The following is a 25,061-nucleotide window of genomic DNA, read 5'->3' as shown; positions in this document are numbered from 1 at the left end:
GTGCTGTGCCCTACCACACAAGGCGAGATGACATTCACATTGCCCATACCTCTCTTTTGGACGTAGTTTAAGGACATACCCGGATCCATACATAGTGTGTGTAAAAAGACAATGAGTGCATTGTACAGTGTACATGCACAACACACGATCACAATATTATTTTAGTTTTCAATAGATAACAATCAACTATGAAATTAAATAAGTATGGTATCGAATGTTATGCTAATTTTGTCTCGAAACAAATTAAGCGCAGCGTACCTAACGGTGACAAATGTTTGTAATGATTCTTTTCATTGAGTATTAAATTAACCTTGACTAACTGTTATTCTCAGGTATCATTAAAAATTAAATGTCACCTTTTTTAAATACCGATATATCTTTATTTAAATTTAAGTACTCGTCGAAGTAAGCTGTTTATCATTTTAGAGTTAAATTATAAATCAATATAATATGATCACGTGCTGATTTTAAATTCGTATTTCTTATGGCCGAAAATAAATAGGTAACATTTTTTTAATATTATATTTTATAAAATACAAAGAAACATAATATCATAGTTAAAATATTTTAGTACGGTTTATTTGGGTAATTAAAATATTGGGTAATATTGAAAATTATTTAAAAATCACTCATATTCCGGTGCATAGCCGGGCAAACGAAAGTTTTTTCAGTTTTTGTCAGTAGGAAAAGGCGTGAATTTAAAATTTTTGTATGAAACGATAACCTTTCACGCCTACATTTTTAAAATTTTCTGCCGTTTTCTACTGACCGAAATGGCTTGACAGACTATAAGTATTTTTTCCGTTCGGAATTACCCGAATACACCTTACGTATATATTTGGAACTCTTTAATTATAGTGTAATTTGCTATCAATTATAAGTATGTTTTTTATTGGTAAGTTTATCGGTTTTACTTATCTCCTTTTGATAGAAAAATAACATTTTATTTATTTATTTTATTTATTTAAACTTTATTAAACACATAAAGAAAAATGTACAAATGGCGAACTTAATGCCAAAAGGCATTCTCTACCAGTCAACCATTGGGTCAAACAGAGACATTTGTGTATGTTGGTGCAGGAAAAAATAATAACAAATAATAAGGAAAAAATTAAACGTGAAGTCAAATAATATTACAAATATATAAATAGTTAAATACTACTACTTATATAATGTATAAAAGATAGACTAATACATATAATTATGTACATATACATGATGGTGAACCTTATTTAAGTTCTTCTGACAGAAGATGCTTGCGAAGTAGTCGTTTGAAAACGGGTTTGCTTGGGGCTTGTCGAATAAAGAGAGGGAGTGAATTTACGTTTAAGATAACCAGGGGAGGAAGGCTCGAACAAAATGGAGAATAAAATACTCAGGATTCTAAGGGACCTACGACGACGGATGGAGAGCCAATTTAGCTGACGGCGATAAAAAGAAACATGGTCGTATTTGCGAAGTCCGAAAATGAAACGTATGCCATATACATGTATATATATGTATGTATGTATTTTAGTTAGTAGCTTTAGTTTAAATGTACGACAATACTAAGTAAAAATAAGAAAAGTATGTTAAAATATTTTAGTTGCATACCTACTTACTTATCTCATCTATTTACAATAAAAATATACATAATGGATATACATAATGGGTATATGCAGAGAATTACTATAACTAGCTTTAATCTGAAATAGACCCTTGAGGCATTGTCCTTAGGATGCTGGCGGCATTCCCCCGTACAACATCGCTAAGGAACTAGTGGATGGCCAATTCGACTTGCAACATGAATGGTCCAAGACGTGGTACTCCTTAATGGCGGAAAAACTAGGCTCCGGAATTACACCTGGCTCCAAAATAAAAGGATCGGACCTTCCGAGGCGATACTGGTGCAAACTCAACAGGCTTCGTACCGGCCACGGACGTTGCGCTCAATATAAACACCGCTGTGGGTGGGTGGACTCTCCTGCTTGCGCTTGCGGTGCTGAAACCCAGACTATCCAGCACATAATTGAAGACTGCCCCATATTGCGCTATACTGCCGGTCCTCCAGAAGACCTGATATCCCTGTGCGACGAAGCCGTCAAATGGCTGACTGGTCTTTGTGTTGACATTTAAAAAAAAAAAAAATTGGTTATTATATGCTTCTGTATTATGTTATGCCATACGATTAAATAAATAAAATTTCCTCGTTGTATCGCAATACTGATACGTTGTGCGAGGACGCCGCCAGCTCTTCGGTCACCAGTTACGTCAACCAGACGCTTCACGATTTCTGCAAAAAACTTGTGCGCGCCGGGACCCCATGGAACTAGAGTTTCGACGCCAAATGGTGCAAAATGGTACTCTCTACCGAGGCTCTTATATTTATTACGTTTCAAAATTTCGGCGCTTTCCGCCGCTCCGCCCGCTTTTACATTAGTCCGTTGGAGGTGGGACGGCGGTTCATTGCCTGGCTTGAACTTACCTTATTGCCTAATAGTCGTATCTTCGAGTCGAAACTGTCGTGAATTATAAATACAGGGTGGGCAAATAAGAAGTATACATTTTGTTTTTGAATTTTAACAATACAAAATTTAAGGATTATTAAGTATTGTTTTAAAAATATACTATTCATGGTTGGCAAATGCATGCGAAACATAATGTCTGAAATATGTCCACTTCTAACAGCAGGCAAATGTAAGCCCTTATCAGCATATTTTCGCACATTTACCTCAGTAAAGTTGTGTTATCTTAGCAAATTTGTGTCGGATAGCTTTATCTGTTTAAAATTCATCAGCATATTAGCAGAGACACGTTATTTTAGACAACTCCACAGAAATAAGTCAGAAGCAACAAAATTTGGGGAATTTGGGTGTAAATCATTGTCACTATTTTTCGAAATAAATCGAGCAAACAACGTGTTTTAAACAACACAAACATTTGATAAAAAATTGCTTGCTGCTAGAGGTAGACATGTGGCAGAAATTATCTTTCGTAAACATCTGCCAATCCTGAATAATATATTTATGAAAATTATTTAATAATTTTTACACTTAATATTAATAAGATTGATTCACTTATTCGCCCACCCTGTACTAACATTAAAATGTTTCTACGCTTTAACTCTCGCATTTTTAATTACTCGCACGACATGTACAGAATTCCAGTACATGTTGTGACAGTGCAGTGGCCATATTGAGTTCCTTCTGTTCGTCATGGCAAGTGTTGGGTGACCCAAACCCTCCACCGTGCCCGCCTACAACAACAGCGCAAGACCACCCCCAACCGATTACCTCATAGTGCTCCCAGCAAGCTGCGCGGCGAGCGATAGTACGCGGCGCGCAGCAATCGTGATCACTACTCATGCATTGTTATTGCTTGAAAATGGAGACCTAGGCTCTCCGAAACATGTCGCGCGAAAGACTAAAAATACCCGAGTTAAGCCGTAAAATTAGTTTCAAGTTTCAATCTTGATATCAAATGTATGAACTTGATACCGTGGTTAGAAAACGGGTTAAATTTCCAACCCATTGTCATGTACTTGGCGCAAAACCTTTTAATTTCGGTTCGCTCGCCGATATTTTGAAACCGGTTTTATGATAGCTTAATTTATCAGAAGTACCTAGTCTATCTAAACTTTTTTTTTCAGAAGTGAGAAGGTCACAATGTTCTCTAAGGACCAGGCCAGTCAAATCATTTTATACTTTCTACTAAGTATTGCTCAGCAGTCAGCCCAGTCTGCAGTATCTGGTAAACTATTTCCTTTTCTGACCGTACAGTTCTAGAATGTTCCTCAGATTGACTGAAAATTTGTCAAATCTCAGTTCGATCGGTAACGCGATGATGGACATTCAAATTTTTGGTGTATAGAGGGATGAAGGATGCTGCGAGGTTTGATAACTTCACAAATTCATTACAATTCTTAATGCGTATAAAACTTGTGGCGCACACATTTGCGTAAAACTCTTTTAGTGTGACATGAGGTTATAAAACTTTTCTGTGGCATAAAATAATATAATTTTAAAGCGTACTTTTTATTTATTAAAACACAATCCTTACAAGTCCAATGGGTAGAAGAGTAAGACAACATGTTTCCCGCTAAAGACGGCCAGCTTGAGGTTATTGAATTCTCTGTTGACTACAGCTATGGCTGTGATGTCTGGGGCAGGCTTCTGGACCTTCAGGACACAGGGAACGCTTGCTGGAATAGGATCACATTGCGAATTTAGTTACAAAATGTAATATTAATGTCATATTTTCTTAACAAGCATATTAAAACCCTTTACTTCTGAACGGCACGATGAGTCTTAGAAAATATCCACAGAAAAGACGCCGAATTTCCAGAAAGTATAATATACAAAAAAAAGCTATTTTTGCGAAGATCCTAGGTAAACCTACTGTGTCCACTCTGTAACTAGAACATATATATTTTTGCAGAAACTGTTCTGGATCTTGAGTCGTCCAGACCCATAGTGCATACTCCAGTAGGCTGTTTTCGGGGTCTTCGGGCCCATGATGGGGATTACTCCATGTTTCTAGGTATCCCGTATGCAAGAGTTGATCCGGACAACGTTTTTGGTGTGAGTACTGAATTTTCTCAATTTATGAAATACAGGAAATCTCTGGTCGGTCCAGTATTTGTTGCAAGTTTCTTTACGACAATTTATATATTTATATTTTCCTATGTTGAAACATAATATTTTTCCTTTCTTTGTGTATATTAAAATTAAATATAATGGTGTACATTAATTATTTTTTACTAATTTTCTTTTTTATATAAAAGCCTCTGGAAGTGACTTCAGCCACGAAGAAATTTTAAAGCTATCCCTCGTTCTCCTTACCTCCCCCCCACTCCCCTGAGCCCTTTTTGTACACGAGTACTAACTAACAATCCGATTTTATCCCCATAGAGAATAATTTGTTATTCTGTAATAGCAACCATTTAATCATTTAGACAATACATTTATACACTACTACTAAGTTTGTACTTCACCTATATCATTTTACGACCAATTAAGTAATACAAGGACGTTAAAATTTCAGCCTCCTATTCCGCACAGATTTGAAGGGATATTTGATGCAGTCGACGATACGGCAAGGTGCCCTCAAATTGAAGAATTTAACCACACAATTACTGGGACACTGGACTGCCTTCATGTCAACATTTACGTACCAAACAGTGCCAGTATGGATAATCCCTTACCTGTGATGATCCAAATATTTGGAGGAAAATTCCAATTCGGATTTGCAGGCAGATACCTTTACGGACCACGCTTTTTAGTCAGACATGACGTCATTTTCATTACTTTCAATTATCGACTTGGCCCTTACGGTTTTATGTGTTTAAACACTTCTAAAGTACCAGGGAATCAAGGTTTCAAAGACCAAGTACAAGCACTACGCTGGATTAAAGAAAATATACGATATTTTGGTGGAGACGACTCTAAGATCACGATAGCGGGAAATAGTGCAGGCTCAATATCTGTGGATTTCCATGTGCACTTTTTACAAGAACCATTATTTAATAAAGTGATTTTGCAAAGTGGTGTTATATTAACTGAAAAAGTATTCAAAGATTCTGATCTAGATGCTCCTTTAAAGTTGGCAAAGCAATTGAACTATACAACGAATGACATGTATGATGCTTTATCGTTTCTAAACAGAGTAGAGCCACATGAACTTATAGCTGCAAACAGAGATTCTGGTGTAGTTGTTGAACCATGTGTTGAAAAGCAATTTCAGGATGCTGATAACTATGTAACCAAACATCCAGATAATATAAACAGTGTGAGAGGTGTCGATGTTTTAATTGGTTTTAATAACGATGAAGGCTACGTTGGCGTTATTACGATGGAAAAACAAGAATATGAAATTTTTGACTTCGTGTCTTTTGTTTTAGATAAAGATTTTGAATTCGAAAATGAAAGTAAGCTAGATGAAATGAAAAACATAATTAGGAATTTTTATTACGGTGATGACGTTCAACATGCAGATAATAGGAGACCTAATATGAATGTATATGCTGATTTTACTTATTACAGTCCGATATTAAGGACTATTAGAAAATATTTGGACAGTGGGTTAGACAATATGTATTTCTATATGTTTTCATATTCTGGTGAAAGGTGTTTTGCGAAAGATATAGATAATATATCATACACAGAAGGAGGCGCTGCTCACGCAGATGAGCTGGGATATTTATATGACATTTCATACATGAAGGAGCGGTTGCGTGATGAAGACATGCTAATTGTTGACAGGATGACGGAACTTTGGACAAATTTTGTTAAGTATGGGTGCGTATTTTTGATTCATTATCTTAAATACAACTTGGAAAAGTCCTCGCACTCTAATATTTAATGTAAGGTGCATTTTTATGTAAGGCGGAAGCGGTGGTGGCCGAGTGGATATGACGTCCGACTTTCAATCTGGAGGTCGCGGGTTCAAATCCTGACTCGTACCAATGAGTTTTTCGGAACTTATGTACGAAATATCATTTGATATTTACCACTAGCTTTTCGGTGAAGGAAAACATCGTGAGGAAACCTGCATACATCTGCGAAGAAATTCAAAGGTGTATGTGAAGTCCCCAATCCGCATTGGGCTAGCGTGGGGACTATAGCCCGAGCCCTCTCGCACATGAGAGGAGGCCTGTGCCCAGCAGTGGGACGTATATAGGCTGAATTATTATTATTTTATTATTATTAAGGTGCATTTGGGTAAGACCGAATCACTTGCGAATGTCTCCGAAAATGAACTTTAAAAAAGAAATATGAATAAATTTCGGATTATTCAAAATTATCAGAACAAACTTGACAAGTATTTCAAAAGCTGCCTGGAAACTGCTTTTTAGAGAAAATACCGCCTGTTGCTTTTATTTTTACTATTTTTTTCTAAAACTGTCTTCTTTGAATTCGTTTTTGCTTTGTTCTAGAAATCCAACACCAAAACTATCAAAGTTGATCCCTCTTCATTGGCCACGGGTAACCCAGGACCAACTTCCATATTTGGAGATAAACACTGAACTAAGCCTAGGATCAAGTCCTATGCATCGGCGGATGAGTTTTCTAGACCTTTTGTACAGAGAATTAGACTCTATCGCTGGTCGATATAGAATGAACAATGAAACGGGGAACGTGTAATTCATGTGTAAGAAAAACGTATAATCATAGTTTCACTAGACTTAAATCGACCGGGATATGGACCGGGATTACCTTTTATATTGCTTTTGTCCTCCCGATATTTCAATTCAGTTACATGCATCTTGTTCACCTAACCTGGGTAACCTGTGAACAATATGCGTAAATAAAACTAAACGTGAATCATTCAAAACTGTTGATTATAGTTTTATTTCAATATATTCTGTTTCTTCCCCAATTTTGGAATCAAGAAGTTACGTAATTAAAGATTTTTCCTATAATATAAAATATTGATCTTCGTCTTTTAATTCCATCAAATTTATGATGATTTTACCACTGTCAAAAGGTGCTCAAAGCGAATCACATTATTCGGTAGTTGCTTTTAGTAAAATGATAGCTTAAACGACGCATATTTTGCAGTAGCAACTACTTTGCCACAAATTTCTTAGGCAGCTCTCGAAAAAATAAAAACATGTAGATCACCGAAGACCATAATTAAGACAGGCTCGTTTCGCGACCAACTGATCAGCGTAAAGATCTAAAACGCAGCCAGCCTTATGTGAATCCTTCCGCAGGGGTTAGACCTGAGTATTCTTATTATAATCATATTAGGCTAGATCCCACTTCTTTTTATTTGTTATATAGTTTCGTAGGTAGTTTTAAGAGTCATCAAAGATATCAGACATATGTTACTTGAATGTCTATGTCTCATGTTATTTTAGAATGTCGTTTAAAATAAGAGCCTAATTTTAATTGTATGGAGGCGCGTTGCTTCGTGTGACTACATGTTAGGTTACATTTTATTCAAATTCTGTTATTAATTTGTTTTTGTTTGTTGCTTGATTTAATAAAGGTTTTATTACAAAATATATTTTCAGTTTACAGATTACTGACTGAACTGAATTAAACACTTTGTGTTTCAACCCAAAAAAGGTTTCATTACTGTCTCTGTGAACTACAAGTTCTATACCTCGCGAACCTCAATGGCTTCACCATTCAGAAATAATATAAAAACCGAATCGACAAAATCTAATGATCAGTACCCCTAGTGTAAATTTGATCGACATCATAACGTGACGACCGCGTTTGCGTTAAGTCTCATTTTGTATAGGATTTTGAGCTTCCAAAACGTCCCGCTTGGCGCGCTCTTTCTAAATCCAATACAAAATGAGACTAAACGCAAACGCGTACGTCACGTTTCGAAATCGAATTTATTTACACTAGGGGTGTATTACTTATCGAAGCTGCTCATCAAATTTCACGAGAATCACAATGTAAATAATGTTATTAATGTCCATAATTGTATTGTCTCGAATCGAACCTTCACATCGAAAACAATTGCACTCTTTAATTATTAAAAAAAACACTACTAGGGTTTGCACGACGGATTCGTAATGTATGGGAAGATCCGCGGATCCGGATAATTTCATACATTTCGCATCCGGATTGTAAGCCCTTGACACAACTCATACTGTCATTCAGTACCATTCAATATTCGTTCATTAATAAATAATAAATAAATATTATAGAACTATTACACAAATTGACTAAGTCCCACAGTAAGCTCAATAAGGCTTGTGTTGAGGGTACTTAGGTAACGATATATATAATATATAAATATTTATAAATACTTAAATACATAGAAAACACCCATGACTCAGGAACAAATATCCATGCTCATCAGTCTCATCACACGAATAAATGCCCTTACCAGGATTTGAACCCGGAACCATCGGCTTCGTAGGCAGGGTCACTATCCACTAGGCCAAACTGGTCGTCAAAACCAGAAATCATGTTGTTCATTAAATTTAATTGTGCAATATAAGTTGTAGATGCACGCCTGATATCCTTAAAAATATAAGTTATGCAGTCTCAGATTTTATTCACACAATCATACTCAACTGTCTTATGAGAGCGAGACATGTAATTTAGTTTATCTTCTTCTCTCACTCTATCCTATAGCTTGAAATGACTTGAAATGACCCATGTAGACGCGGTTATAATAATAATTGACTGTTTGCATTGACTTTTCTTAGTGGGTAAATATTTTTACAAGGTAATAAACAATAGATACAGTAATAACTTCCCGCCCGCTAAAACCGGACAAAATTTATTAGATTTTTTTTAATTTGATTTTGTCCATAAGGAAGAACTTCTCGTTCTATTTTTGCTACAATAAAGGGGCCCACTGATTAACACTGCCAACGGTATCGGCCTGACAGTTAGAACAAAAATTGGACAGTTTCGAACACCTGACAGACCCATACCGTCCGGTGGACTGTTAATCAGTGGACCCCTTTAGGTGAACATTCATAATGGAGAAAACTATTATTTTTCAAGTCCTGATCACCGATTAAATTTCATCGTATATATACACCGTCACTAAAGCTCTTGTTTTGTTAATAAAAGAAGTATCGGACGAATCAGAAACAATATTGGCGTTGTTATTGACAGGGTAAATGTGCCGTGAACCTCCGGTTCTCTGTTATATTCCCAAAGCTTTGTGTTCGTCGTCTCCTACACGATTACACTTTTTGACACGAAGTCAACAATCTCTCACTCACACTCACACACACACACACACACACACACACACACACACACACACACACACACACACACACACACACACACACACACACACACACACACACACACACACACACACACACGCACACGCACACGCTCTCACGCACGCTCACGCTCTCACGCACGCTCTGAATGATTGAATTTACGCATGTAATTTGAGTCATTATATAGGTACTATGAAATACAATTTGCAAATATACCTAGTTTATTTCAGAAACAGCTAATGGTAAACCTGAAACAGAAGAGCGGTTTCTAACACAGATGTATACATTCATCTGCTAGGAAAGTCCAGCCTATATATATTGTTATTGTAATTTATTTGTTACCCATAATCATTTCATTTCAATTTCCTTATCGCACGGTACGGACTTGACGAGAAAAGTGTAGTAGTTTTCCTTCTCGATTTTCCGTCACGACCCTTTTTTGCTAACAAAAAGTATCAGCAAGTAAACAAACAAACATTTATTCAGCAAATAGGTCACAGGGGTACTTTTACATGTCAATTTTTTACAATCAATTAACAAAAAAAAAAAAACAAAATACAATTACAAATATGGAATCAATGAAATATTAGATACTTTATTCGAGATGTATACAGTGTCTCGAATTACACAGAAAGTATGATAAAAAAAATACAAACAACAAATACTTTCTATAGATGTAAAAGTCTCTGTCAGAGATAAAATATAATATAAAAAAGCGGCCAAGTGCGAGTCGGACTCGCCCATGAAGGGTTCCTTTATGACGTATTAAAAAAAACTACTTACTAGATCTCGTTCAACATTTTACCACTTTGGACACACATTTTACCACTTTGGTAGTGTCTCTCGCGCAAACTATTCACTTTAGAAAAAAAATTATATTAGGAACCTAAATATCATTTTTGAAGACCTATCCATAGATATCCCACACGTATGGGTTTGACGGAAAAAAAAATTACTTTATTTTATGACGTATTAAAAAAAACTACTCACTAGATCTCGTTCAAACCAATTTTCGGTGAAAGTTTGCATCGTAATGTATATCATATATTTTATTTTTATTTTTCATTTTGTTATTTTAGAAGTTACAGGGCCCCCCCCTGTAACACACACTTTTTTTCACTTTGGAAGGTCTCTCGCGCAAACTATTCAGTTTAGAAAAAAATGATATTAGAAACCTTAATATTATTTTTGAAGACCTATCCATAGATACCCCACATGTATGGGTAGGTTGAAAAAAATTTTTTATATAAATTTCATGACGTATTAAAAAAAACTACTTACTAGATCTCGTTCAAACCAATTTTCCGTGGAAGTTTACATGGCAATGTATACCACAAATTTTTTTTAGTTTTTTCATTCTGTTATTTTAGAAGTTACGGGGGGGGGGGGGGACACACATTTTACCACTTTGGAAGTGTCTCTCGCGCAAACTATTCATTTTAGAAAAAAATGATATTAGAAACCTCAATATAATTTTTGAAGACCTATCCATAGATACCCCACACGTATGGGTTTGATGAAAAAAGATTTTTTGAGTTTCAGTTCTAAGTATGGGGAACCCCCAAAATTTATTGTTTTTTTTTTTTTTTTTTTTTTTGTGTGAAAATCTTAATGCGGTTCATAGAATACATCCACTTACTAAGTTTGAACAATACAGCTCTTATAGTTTCGGAAAAAAGTGGCTGTGACAGAATCGGACAGACAGACGGACATGACGAATCTATAAGGGTTCCGTTTTTTGCCATTTGGCTACGGAACCCTAAAAACGATCATCAAAATATCCTTAGAGATGTAAAGGGTATCTTATACACCGTATAGATATACACCGTGTTTTTCTATCTAAAAATATAAATCATAACCAATAGAATCGATTGATATGAAACTTGTAGATTTAAAAAATCGTTTCTAATTTGCATTGTCACAGCCCTATAATTGATTTTTGCCATGTGTCAAGTTTGAAAAATACTATAGTGAGCCTGGACAACTATTTGTCAAGCAATGTGAATATAATCTTGTTTGCGTTAAATTTTGTTATTTTCTTTTGTTAACCGCGATCGGTTATGGTATCGGCGCTCTTTTGTTTTTAAAAACAGTGTAACTAACTAACTGCTTTGGCTCAGCGATCCAAAAAGAATCTTGGCCTCCGAAACGAGAGAACGCCACCTGTCCCGATCCAGCGCGGTTTCCTGCCATGAATCAGCATTCAGCCGATGCAGGTCCGCCTCCACGACATCACACCAGCGGTACCTGGGGCGCCCGATCGGTCGACGGCCGGTTGGTCGCCTCAAGTACAAACAGTGTAAAATAAAATAAAAAGAATCTGCTGTTAAGCTATGGAAAACGAACCAAATACAATAAAACCAGCTTGAGAGTGACACGAACTATGCCGCCACTATACAATTGTTAAGTCATTTTAAAACTATAATCTGAAACAGCATACAATTTGACATGAATATTCAAGTAACATCTGGGGGCACGGTAAAGGGGGCACGGGCAAAGTGAAGCGCAAGCGCACTACCTACCTTTTCTCGAAGCTCTTCGTCGTTTTATTGAACCCTCATAATTTGGGTTTGGATAATACCAGATAAACAAAATTCTCGGGATATAATATCAATAGTCGACTTATTGGGCATAAAAAAATTCAACCGCATAGCTCATATACTTTAGATTTTATTCATATAAAAAATCGTCACTGACTCACTCACTCACTGATGATCATCAAAACCTTTAGGGTACTTCCTGAAGTCCTAGGAAGCTGAAATTTGGTATGTAGGATATTATTAATACACAAACAACAAAAAAAAATCAAAAATTTAAGATTATTATGCCCTAAAGGGATGAAAATGGGGGTGAAATTTTGTATGGAAAATAAATAATCGCTGGACCGATTTAGTCGAAATTTGGTATGTGGATAAGTTTTGTTATGGGGAAGGATATAACATGTAGTTTTCAATCCAAAAACACCCCGTAAGGCTGAAAAGGGGGACGAAAATAACTTTAGAGGGGAAAAGGGGTTGAAGTTTATATGAAGAATCAGTAAAGAAGCAGATTGTATAAAAGATGCCCCCAGATACGTATTTCAGTATTATTAATAGTAATACACCACCCCAACCCCTTAAATTAGGGGATAGAAGCTTGCCATAAGCAACTAAAAAAATAAGTGAAATCCCACCAAAACATTTTCTTGTGAAATGTTGCCAAGCCATATGGTTTCGTATGGCTCGCACTGTCCTAAAGTTATCAGATCTCTTGAAGAGCCAAGCTTGTATTTTTTTTTTATACTACGTCGGTGGCAAACAGGCATACGGCCGGCCTGATGGTAAGCAGTATCCGTAGCCTATGTACGCCTGCAACTCCAGAGGAGTTACATGCGCGTTGCCGACCCTAACCCCCTCCCACCCTCGTTGAGCTCTGGCAACCTTACTCACCGGCAGGAACACAACACTATGAGTAGGGTCTAGTGTTATTTGGCTGCGATTTTCTGTAAGGTGGAGGTACTTCCCCAGTTCGGCTCTGCTCTAGATCTGGAATGACATCCGCTGTGCTGTGCCCTACCACACAGAGCGAGATAACTAGTAACTCTACAAGGCCTACAACACACAAACTCTACACCTTAATCAAAATATATGGCTATTTGCTACCGTCACATGGGCGTAAGGTAAAAAAATTACTCACTATTAATTATTTTTTATTATACTTATACAATATTTCTTGTAGTAACGAAACGGCCAAGCCACATATTTTATTTTGAATAAGGTGTAGAGTTTGTTAAGGCTTGTAGAGTTAGAAGCTTGGCTCTACAAGATATCTGATAACGTTGGACAGTGCGAGCCTTATGGTTTTGTCTTGGGAACATTTTACATGAAAATATTTTTGTTGGGATATCTATGTCTGTTAATATATTTTATGGTTCCGTTCTGTCTGTCTGTCTGTCTGCCACCAGGCGGTATCTCATTAACTGTGATAGCTAGACAGTTGAAATTTTCACAGATGATGTATTTCTGTTGCCGCTGTAACAACAAATATTAAAAATAAAAACTGACTAAAATTTTTTTTTTTAAGAGGGGCCCGAACAACAAACGTGATTTTGCCGTTTTTTGCGTAATGACACGGAACCTTTCATGGGCGAGTCCGACTCGCGCTTGGCCGAATTTTAAAATAAATTTGATCTAGTTAACGTTTAAAATTGTATCAAATGTTCAAATTCATTGAAAACCATCACGGCTAACATAACTAAGAATTTGATGATGATGATGAAGTTGATCGATATCTTCTCGTCCAAATACCGCAGTATCTTAAAAAGAAGGTTTCCAACCAGTGCGTGTTGCCAATGATGACTTACCGAACAGAGAATCAGGAAATTAAACTTACCAATCAGGAATCTGATTCATCAAATGGAATTGTAGTTAGTAATCCCTATATGTATAGCCATCTATGGAAGTGAAACGTGGACAATGACCCTAAGAGACAGGAAGAGAATGGAAGCATTTGAAATGAGGTGCTGGAGACGAATGGAAGGCATTAGTTGGAGAGACAAGATAAAGAATGAAGAGGTGCTACGAAGAGTGAGTGAAAGAAGAGCTATTCTACACACTATAGAAAACAGACGCGGAAAAATTATTGGACATCTAATACGGCACGATCACTTCCTTAATACTATCCTGGAGGGGCGGATAGCACGCAAGCGAGGTAGAGGAAAACCCAGACGCAGTTACTTAGACCAAGCGAAAGAAGTAGGGGTCGTGTCGTATCAAAAAGTCAAAGAGTTGGCGCAAGATAGGAAAAGCCGGAAGATACTCCACCGACAAGATAATAACTCTTAAGTTCATGATGATGATGAGTTAGTAATCCGGTAGTCAGATTACAAAGTAATCTGGGAATCGGTAATCAGATTACAAAGTAATCTGGGAATCGGTAATCAGATTCCAAAAGTGATTTCCAGTAATCATGGAATCAGGAATCAATTACGAAATGCCCATCTCTGGCATACGTCCAGCAGTAAACGTTTTTTGACTGATATGATGCTTAAGTGTGTTTAATTTCATAAACCAGTCCTATTCTCCCATCACTTTCAAATAAAACCAAATTAAAAAGTGTTTTGTGTTTATATATTTTCTTATTGCTCATTCCATATTTCGTTGTTCAGTCCTTGCTTATCACCCTTTGATAACGTCCAATATGCTTGTGCAGAAGGTCTAGAAAGCTCATCCGCTCGTGCATCGGTCTGGAACCTAGGCGTAGTTCAGTGTTTATCTCCAAATATGGCAGTTTGTCCCGGGATACACGTGGCCATTGGAGAGGAATCAACTTTGATGGTTTCGGTGTTGGATTTCTGAAATAATTAGTACATTATGGAAGGTTCAATTATTTTGACAAATGTCATTTCGTAACCAATTATACGTATTAGTTAATTTCGCAGAATGATCGAAGGCTAACTCAAAACAATAATTAGTAAGATTTTCCAACCTAACAGGAACTAAATGTTTGAACAACTACGACACTTTTTATACTTTTTATAACGCTACTTTTTGTGTAGCAGAATGACTTTCAAAAATCAAAAGTTAATTCACATATCAACTCTGTGTAATATGATAAATCCTGTTGCTTTTTATTATATACACTATTTGCTATCATAGATAATATTATTTACCTATAGACATTTCAGATACTCTCCCATACACACGGACACGCGCGCGTACTCACAGACACACACACACACACATGCACATGCACACTCACACACGCTCACGCACACGCGCACACTCACACACATACACACCCCCCCCCTACTCCCCTCTTAAGTGAACTGGAAACCTGGCATCTTTACCCTGTAAATTTATTAATTTTCTTTTCTATTTTCTACTCAACTCATCATGTAGTAATATAGTATTTTCTGTTTTTTAAGTTAATCTGTATCGCCTTTGTTAGTTAAGATACTTTACTGCGGAAGAGCGGTGTCTCTTATCACAAGTATCTCTGAATACTTAAAAAGAGACATCTACCCTGTTATTGTTACCCTGTTTCCTCTATGCTCCTCCGAATGCGATATGACAACGACTCCACGAAATACAACGTGAAATCATTCATTTCGCCAGGCGCCACGTCAGACATCATTATGGACTCTGTTAAAGACTATACCTTTGTAAAGGGTGATAAAGTTGTTTTATCGCTTGGAGAACACGACACTAACCCCATGAAGATTGTTACTGCCTTAAATAGTGTCCTAAAATCATTAGAAAATTGTACTGTTTTTATTTTAGGGATTAGAATTAGTAAGGACATAGATGTAAATGTCTTGAATTATCTGCTTCGCCAAAGCTGCATACAAATCAATAACTTTAGATTTGTTGAAATTTTATGTAATAAAACAAGTAAACTGAAAAATAAATATATGTACATGAAAGAAATTTGTAAAAAAATAAATGCAATTCTTGATCAAATGGATTATAAGGAAGCATATTATAGCTTTGTAAATGATGTTGCTGCTGCTGATCTCAAATGTTCTGCTGTACCTTCGGAGGCAGCTGAATCAATTGTACAGAACTCTGTAAATATATGCACAACATCAAATTTGCAGGAGCCATTACCGAAAAAAGGAACGATTCCTTATTATTTTTTTCGAAACCGGGAAGAAAACCCAAACTAGCAAAGCTTTTTTACCTAAAAGTGAGACAAATTACCTTAGTATATTTCATCAAAATGTCCAAAGCCTGAAATCTAAGATAAATCAAATAGAAATATTAACATCAGCCTCAAACATAGATATATTATGCTTCTCTGAAACGTTTCTTAAAAAAAATGAAACTTCAATTTTACAAATTGATGACTATAAATTGGTCACATATTTCTGTCGAACACATAAATCTCGTGGTGGTGTTTGTATTTATACAAAAAAGTCGTTGAATTGTCAAAGCATAGACTGGATATCAGAAATGTCAATCGAATTACACTTTGAGGCTTGCGGAATTAGTATTTCCGAAATAGACCATATAGTTGTATGCGTATACAGATCGCCTGATGGTGACTTTGACTTATTTATCTCTCAGTTTGAAACTCTTGTAAGCAAACTAACACTTAGATCTCGATATTTAAATCGCAAAATTATTATAGCTGGTGATTTCAATGTAAACATTTTAAATGCAGATAAAGCCACAAACACATTTCTAAATACACTAGCCAAATTAAACCTTAGACATACAATAGATGAGCCTACAAGAATAACTCCTACTTCAGAAACATGCATTGATAATCTACTGACAAACTCCCATAAATATACATCTAAAGTAATGAATTTAGGAATGTCAGATCATACTGGTCAACTCATTGAATTACCAACAAATTATAGCTATAATCAAAAGTACTGGTTTGTTGAAAGACGAAGGATTGATTATCATCTTGACATCTTCAAAAAGTATATTGCTCAAATTCACTTCGCGGACGTTTATAGGGAATCAGATCCTAACACAGCCTATGAATCATTTGCCGACATTTTTTCACTGGTCTTTAATCTCTGCATCCCACTAGAAAAAACCAAAGTCACATATATGAAAAGACCAAACTGGAAATCGAAAGGTATTTTAAAATCCAGTAAAATCAAACGAAAGTTACACGTTACCAATCAAAAAACAAAAAATAATAGGCTCACTCTGATGAAGTATAAAAAATACTGTAAAATATTAAAAATGCCATTAGAAAATCTAAGATTATATCAAACGATAGATACATTTCAAATAGTACGAATAAGCAAAAAGCTACATGGGGCTTAATAAAATTAAATACCTGTTCCACGAATACAATACCAATAACTTTAACGAAAATAGACAAAGATGGAACAACATTTGAAAACCCTCAAGACATAGCACAAGAATTTAATAAACATTACACATTCCAAAATATATTAAATACGTTTGACCCCAAAGAATATAAATATAAATTAAATTGTATCCCAAATAGTATTTTTTTGACTCCGGTTGATACTAGTGAAATTAAAAAGATTGTGGCCTCCTTAAAAAATAAAAAATCCTCGGGTCACGATAATATACCAATTCAAGTAGTTAAATCATGTGTGGACTATATTTCAGACCCTCTTATGCACATTATAAATTTAACGCTTGAAACTGGAATATTCCCCGATGACCTTAAGAAAGCAATAATAAAACCACTTTATAAAAAAGGAAACAAAACCAACTTGAGCAACTACAGACCCATAGCTTTATTACCTACTTTTTCTAAAATTTTTGAAAAGGTAATACACATTAGATTAACTAAATTTCTTAATCAAAATAAAATCCTGAACTCATGCCAATTTGGATTTCAAAAGGGGAAATCTACTACAACAGCTATATTTGAAACGTTAAAGCTTGTTTGGGAGAGTGTAAACAACAAAAACCTTTGTGCCTCCCTCTTGATCGATATGTCAAAAGCTTTTGACTGCGTAAACTTTGACATTATTCTAAAACAGCTTGAAAATATTGGAATAAGAGGAAATGCTCTTCAACTATTTTACACTTATTTGTACAATAGGGAGCAAGCTGTAGAAATTGTTAGTTACAATGCTCAGACAAAAACAGTTGCACGGGTACAGTCATCATTTGAGAAAGTTCAGCTTGGAGTTCCCCAAGGTAGTATTCTCGGCCCACTCCTATTTTTAATATACCTAAATGAACTTCCAAATATAGTTGACGTACCGTGTACTTTATATGCAGATGACGTTACTCTTTTGTTCTCAAATGAAAATACATATGAAAACATGCAAGAACATATAAACAGTGTACTAACAAACATTTTAAAATGGCTAAACAGTCTTAACCTCCATGTCAACCTAGATAAAACTAAACTTATACAATTTAGAAATTATAAAACTGTGCCTGAATCTATTGTAGCGTCAAATGCAAATACGTCAGTAGATGACGTAAGCCATGTTAGTTTTCTCGGCGTTGAAATAGATACACATTTAAATTGGAAGGCACATATAAATGAGCTAAACAAAAAAAATTCTAGTAGATGCTATGCTTTATCGATATTGTCAGAAACTTGCTCCGAAAAAATTGTTATCAGTGCATATTATGGAACAGTCTACCCATTACTGACGTACGGAGTAATTTTTTGGGGAAATTCTGTTGATGTTGATAAAACATTTATATTGCAGAAAAGATGCTTAAAAACTGTTTTTAGAATGTACATGGATGAATCGCTACGTGAAGTGTTTAGAGAGAAGCGCTTTTTGATCCTTACCGGTATTTATATATTAGAATTAAGCCTATTTGTAAAAAAACACCCTGAATATTTCACAAAGCGTTCATGCAAAGAAAATATCAGATCACAATATAAGTACAATATGGTACTTCCGAGAACTAGCACCTCAATATATAAAAAAAGTACGTTCATATCTGCTATTAATGTCTTCAACCATCTGCCAAACGAAATAAAAAGCCTCGAAGGAAATACTTTTAAAAGATGCTTAAAAAACTTTTTAATAGACAAAGTTTTCTATAATTTAAAAGAATTTTATAACTATGTAAACCTAAATGTATATTAAAATATAGTTTAAGATAAAATATTAAAACCTAGTTTAAGTTAAAAATAATTGTATACCCGAGAAGGGTAAAACTGTTGATACTCATCAAAAAATGTACCTAAGTCATATTCTTGTACCTACACAGTTTGCACAATAAATATTTCTGATTTCTGATTTCTGATTGTAAAAATCATGTATGCTAACGAATAAATACAATTTGTATTTTTATTTTATTTATTATCATAATCATAATCATTTATTGTATAATTTTATAAATTACATGTCAATAAACACAAAAACATATGATGCAAAAAACTAGGTTGAAGTTCATAGAGCCGGCTGACAAGGCTCGGAAATCGGTTAAATTTCCAAAACCGCAAAACATTTTAATTTAGGTTTCCCTCGAAAAACCGAACGTTTTACATAGATACATTATTTTAAACCGGTTTTTATGCGAATAATTCTTGTCAAATTAACCGGTTTAGAACATTAAAAACCGGTTTCTTCGTATGTCGATGTCTATGTTTACGTGACTCACTACCAGGCTGTTGCGTCGGTTGTAAACAGGTTTTTTTAGGGTACAATCAAGTTCTTAAAACGTTCGCGTTCTTATAAAAGTTCGGACGAAAATCGAAATGAACCGGTATTTTAAAAACTGGTTTCGAATCTTGCCAGCTGATACCGCGGCACGCTCGCATATTGCTCGCTTGGTTACGACGCGCACTGTCTTCGTCGCAACTCAGTTGACTCTGACAAATAACTGGACGTTATTATATTAGTAAATTTAATATGCAGCTAGTTAATGATTAGACGAAATGAATGTACAATATTTCAAATATTTGATGATAAAATTAATCTACTTAACAATAATTTTATCAAGTGATACGTTATCATATCATGAAAATTTGCCGAATGTTAGTTCCCAAAGTAAATCATTAGCGAAAATATAGTTGGCAGATGATATTAGAGCAATATAACTTCGGCGAAAAGGCAGAACACCATTATGGACACGGAAAAGCAATTCTGTGCCAATTTGACATAATCGAAATACTATAGGTATTATTTTCAAAGTTGTTCAGAATTTTAAAGGACGTCAGAGCTGTAAACAATAAGTTTTCCATCTTATGTACAAAGCCAACAAAACTTAATAACGAAGTGTTATAATTTTAATTATAAATTTTTTAAAGCAAAATACTTACCCATATTTTACAAAATTAGTCCAAAGCTCAGTCATCCTGTCTACAATAAGCATATCTTCATCACGTACCCGGTCTTTCATGTAAGAAATATCAAATAAATATCCCAGCTCATCTGCGTGAGCGGCACCACCTTCTGTATTTGGTATTTTCATTAGATCCTTGTGATAATTCCTTTCACCAGCAAATGAAAACATATAGAAGTAAGTGTTGTTTACCCCACTTTCCAAATATTTTCTAACAGTTCTGAATATCGGACTGTGAAAAACAAAATCGGCATATACATTCATTTCCGGTCTCTTATTATCTGCACATTGGAGATCATCACCATAATAAAACAAACGGACAATCTTTTTTATTTCATCTGAAAGCTTAATATCATTTTTGAAATCATAATAAGTTTCCAACATTCTAGACACGTAGTCCGTACTTTCAAATTCATCTTTTTCTATTATTGTTATTATCGCATAGGCTTCGTCGTTATTAATACCAATTAAACCGTCGACATCTCTACGAGTAATTGTGTTCATATCAGCTGGATATTTCGTTATATAGTTATCAGTATTCTTGAATTGCTTTTCAACACACGGTCCAAAAACTACACCGGAATCCCGTGTCGCAGCAATAAGTTCATGTGGCTCTAGTTTATTCAGAAATGTTAAAGCTTTGCTAATATCATTAGTTGTATAATTCAATTGCTTTGCTAATTTTATAGGAGCATATGGATCTGGATCTATGCTAAGTGGACGAGATATCCCAACACCACTTTGCATAATGACTCTATTATAAAGTGGTTCCTGTAAAAAGTACTGATGTAAATCCACCGACTCTCCACCTGAACTGTTTCCCCCTATAGTGATTTTAGACTCATCTCCGCCAAAATATCGTATATATTTTTTAATCCAGCGTAGTGCTTGTATTTGATCTTTCAAACCCTGATTCCCTGGTACTTTAGATGTGTTTAGACACATAAACCCGTAAGGACCAACGCGATAGTTGAAAGTAATGAAAATAACGTCATGTCTGACCAAGAAGCGTGGTCCGTAGACGTATCTGCCTGCAAATCCAAATTCGAATATGCCCCCATATATGTGAACCATCACAGGCAAGGGATTATCAATACCAGCGCTGTTTGGTACGTGAATGTTGACGTGAAGACAGTCCAATGACCCTGTGATTGTGTGGTTAAATTCTTCAATTTGTGGACACCTTGAAGTATCGTCGACGGCTTCGAATATCCCTTCAAATTTATGTGGAATCGGAGGCTGAAATTTTAAACATGTCATTTTAGAAATCGTTCTTTATATTAACTAGTTATTATATACTTGGATGGAATTGTTATACATTGACAACATAACTAGGAAAAAACAATGTAGGTATGGTACGCAAAATCACGATAGCTTTATATTGATTCACATGCATTTGAATAATGCGTTGATTTACCATCCCCATGACCACCTTCTGTCTCCACCATTATCATCCGACTTACATATATATGCAAAATTTTTAGCTCCATCGGAAACCGGGAAATAGGACAAAAGCTTCCAAGATTTGACCAACACAAACATACATACATTCTAATAGGGTAAGTTAAAAAAAGCTTGTAATTAAAAATGCAGATGCAGATGGTTTTATAGTATATATTAAAAAAATATGAAAGTAGGTTTGTAACAGGAGGAAAAAATATAATAAAAAATAAAATTATCTAAAGTCTTTTATTTCTGACCAAGCTTCAAATTTCGAAAAAAAAATGCTTAAAATGATAATACCGGAGTCGAAAATGCACCGAAACGAGTCTAAATATTTATAACTGAGCAATTTCAGTACTCACACCAAAAACGTTGTCCGGATCAACTCTTGCATACGGGATGCCTAAAAATAAAGAGTAATCTCCATCCTGTGCCTGCAGACCTCGGTAACTGCCTACTGGAGTGTGCACTATGGGTCTGGGCAACTCAGGGCCCTTTGTAATTTCTGTAAAATTACAAAGATTAGTCACAGTCAAGGCTCGGAACCGGTTTATAAAATATCGGTAAATACCGGTTTATTTCGGTTTTCATCCGAACTTTTATAAGAACGCGAACGTTTTAAGAACTTTATTGTAACCTAAAAAAACGGTTTTGCCGCGTCAACGAGCGACGAAACGGCCGGCCGGCCTGGTGGTGTGCTACGTAAACATAGACACCGACATAGGCATAAACCGGGTTTTATTTCTCTAAACCGGTTAATTTGACAAGAACTGTTCTCATTAAAACCGGTTTAAAAATAACGATTTTTCGAGCGAAACCGAAATTAATAGGTTTTGCTCCAAGTACATGATAACGGTTTGGAAAGTAAACCGGTTTCCGAGCTTTGGTCACAGGACGGACACGCTATTTGATGGAAGTCAAGTTTGATTGAACCGTATAGCGTACTCGTTTCAGCTTGAGCAAAAATGCTATGGTTTATGCTCCAGTCCAGCTGTACTCTACATTTCACATTTCTCAACCGTTTATCGATTTGATAATTATACTCGTACCTACAGCCAGAACACCCACTGGAAAATTAGTCTGAATTTATAATTCCTCGCGCGAGAATAAGGCAAGCAATTGAACGGATTTTCCGATATCTGTTACTGCTGTTACACGTAGTTGGACAATAAAATACCTGGTACTGAAGCCTGGGATAATTGCTGTGCAATTAGTAGATAATACAAAAATGCCGGACCAATAACGTGAATCTCAGGGAACATATTCTTTGCAATGTTCATGCTGTTCCTTATAAGTCTGCCTATGATGGACTGGCCACTACGGTACCGTAGTGTGGTACCTAGACTGAGCATAGCCTGAAATGCTCTTGGACGGTTTTTATTGTCAGTCGTGACGAGGACTTTATAGCAAGCACTTGAGTATCTTAAGCGCAAATGCATGAATGACGTAAAACACGGCAGGCGATTAAAATAAAACCACGTGTATTCATTGTGAGTGCTGAGTGCGATTACACACTGACATCGTATATACCTACTAAACGACATTTTTCAACGGGTTATTTAATCCTGCATCCCCTACGTCTCTATCAGAAAGATTTAGTTTTCTGGCTCCTGTTAGCAGTCACCGTCTGTGATCCAGTGCAAATCTGAATTTAGCAATTCCGCCGAAAAAGTCGCGTGTGTACTCTAGATCTTTCACTGCCTACGATAAGCTGTGGAACGATCTACCAGTGGACGTAAGGAAATCGCAATCTATTGCCTCACTCAAGTAGAAGTTGATAAATTTGTGGTTATTAGATTCCTGATGTTAGAACTGAGTATTTTTTATTTATATACATTATCTTAAGTGTATGTATGGGTATGCATATATGTATTTATAAATTATAATGTATATTTTATATTTAGGTGTATATAGATTTATGTGTATCCAACATTCTCATATTGCTACTATTCATATTGATTTATATTTCACCTGTTAGTGTTTAATTCTTTCGCATTTTCTCAAAGGTTAGCTGGAAGAGATCTCTTTTAGAGATAAGTTCGCCTTTGCATGCCTTCTTAAAATTATTTTCTTAAAACAGTACCGATTCCTAACTTTTGAGCTGTATAAACTCCAGAATCAATTTACTGTTAGAAAACTACACTACATTGACATAATATCTAAGGACGGGCCTCACGGGCAATAAGAATGGGGCCAGTACAGCGGTGTCACGCATACGAATTTGAGGCAATCTTATAGTATAAAGCCACAGCGTGATTGGTTGATGAGTTCGCATCACGCGCGTTGGTCGCAAGTAGTTGCGTTAGACTGCAAGATTGACGCGAATTCGTGAGTTAGACCACTGCGAACTCGCGAATTCGCAGTGGTGTAACTCATGAAGCTTTAACATTTTTGAATAAACTAGAGCCATATGAACTTATTGCTGCAACACGGGATTCTGGTGTAGTTTTTGGACCGTGTGTTGAAAAGCAAAGTTCAGTGGAACTAGCACCATTCTTAGTGCCCGTAAGGCCCGTCCTTAGATATATGTCAATGGTATACTAAGCATCCATACTATTATTAATATTATGCGGAAGTGTGTTTGTCTCTCTCTAAATGTCTGTCTGTGTGTGTTCTTTACGATTAAAACGCTGAACCGATTTAGTTAAAAATTGGTATAGATATAGTTCCGGAGAAGGACATAGGGTAGTTTTTCTTCCATATGTTATGGAGTCCTATCCGATAATATTTATATTTTCTTTAATCCAGCTTAGTGCTTTGGTTATGGTTTGGTTTGGTTTGGTTTGGCCCCCAATGCGCCCAAATTTTAGACATTTTCATTGTTCCAGCAGCACTTAGATCAAAACGCAACGCTCTAGGCTAGGCTAGGTAATGCAACCAAGTCTAGACATAGTAAACTGTGTCATGCGACGGAAGCGGTAGATTGCAGACTCCGCTATTTCCTGTTCGAGTCCCGCGAGGATATTATAAGCCCGGTTATTGGCTACGTGCTCGATAGTGGCGCCAACTGAAGGCCTTAGGCAGGTATTTCAGCCTATTTGTGTCCAGTCGATTTGTCTCGGAGATTAAATTTGTCCACTATGCTGTTTCAGTATTCAGGTCATAATATTCAAAATACAAAAATTTATTCTGCAAGTAGGCCTCAAGGGCTCTTTTACAAGTCAACACACTTAGACTCTAAGAGTGTT

The 25,061-nt window shown here is 35.8% G+C and overlaps 2 protein-coding genes across 3 annotated transcripts; one reads left to right on the top strand and one right to left on the bottom strand.

Annotated features, from left to right (window-relative positions):
• Positions 1-362: 362 nt before the first annotated feature.
• Positions 363-7,316, top strand: LOC133517363 (acetylcholinesterase-like). The gene is made up of 5 exons (XM_061850660.1): positions 363-502; positions 3,629-3,729; positions 4,417-4,559; positions 5,023-6,275; positions 6,914-7,316. Exons 2-5 carry the CDS (start codon positions 3,645-3,647, stop codon positions 7,119-7,121), a joined length of 1,689 nt encoding a protein of 562 aa, XP_061706644.1. The 5' UTR covers positions 363-502; positions 3,629-3,644; the 3' UTR covers positions 7,122-7,316.
• On the bottom strand, positions 4,029-23,704 carry LOC133517362 (esterase B1-like). Of its 2 annotated transcripts, none has more exons than XM_061850659.1 (4): positions 23,051-23,704; positions 22,236-22,378; positions 20,408-21,669; positions 4,029-4,180 (listed from the first exon to the last, which is right to left on the bottom strand). In XM_061850659.1, the coding sequence occupies exons 1-4, from the start codon at positions 23,415-23,417 to the stop codon at positions 4,099-4,101; spliced, it is 1,854 nt and encodes a 617-aa protein (XP_061706643.1). In that variant the 5' UTR covers positions 23,418-23,704; the 3' UTR covers positions 4,029-4,098. The 2 variants fall into 2 exon arrangements, with proteins under 2 accessions (XP_061706643.1, XP_061706642.1); XM_061850658.1 differs by lacking the exon at positions 4,029-4,180 and adding an exon at positions 14,782-15,023 and having other exon boundaries at positions 23,051-23,700.
• Between the last annotated feature and the right edge of the window lie 1,357 nt (positions 23,705-25,061).

Source organism: Cydia pomonella, chromosome 4 (assembly GCF_033807575.1).
Source record: "Cydia pomonella isolate Wapato2018A chromosome 4, ilCydPomo1, whole genome shotgun sequence".
Taxonomy (NCBI): Eukaryota; Metazoa; Arthropoda; class Insecta; order Lepidoptera; family Tortricidae; genus Cydia; species Cydia pomonella.
This window is presented reverse-complemented; position numbering and strand designations above follow the sequence as displayed.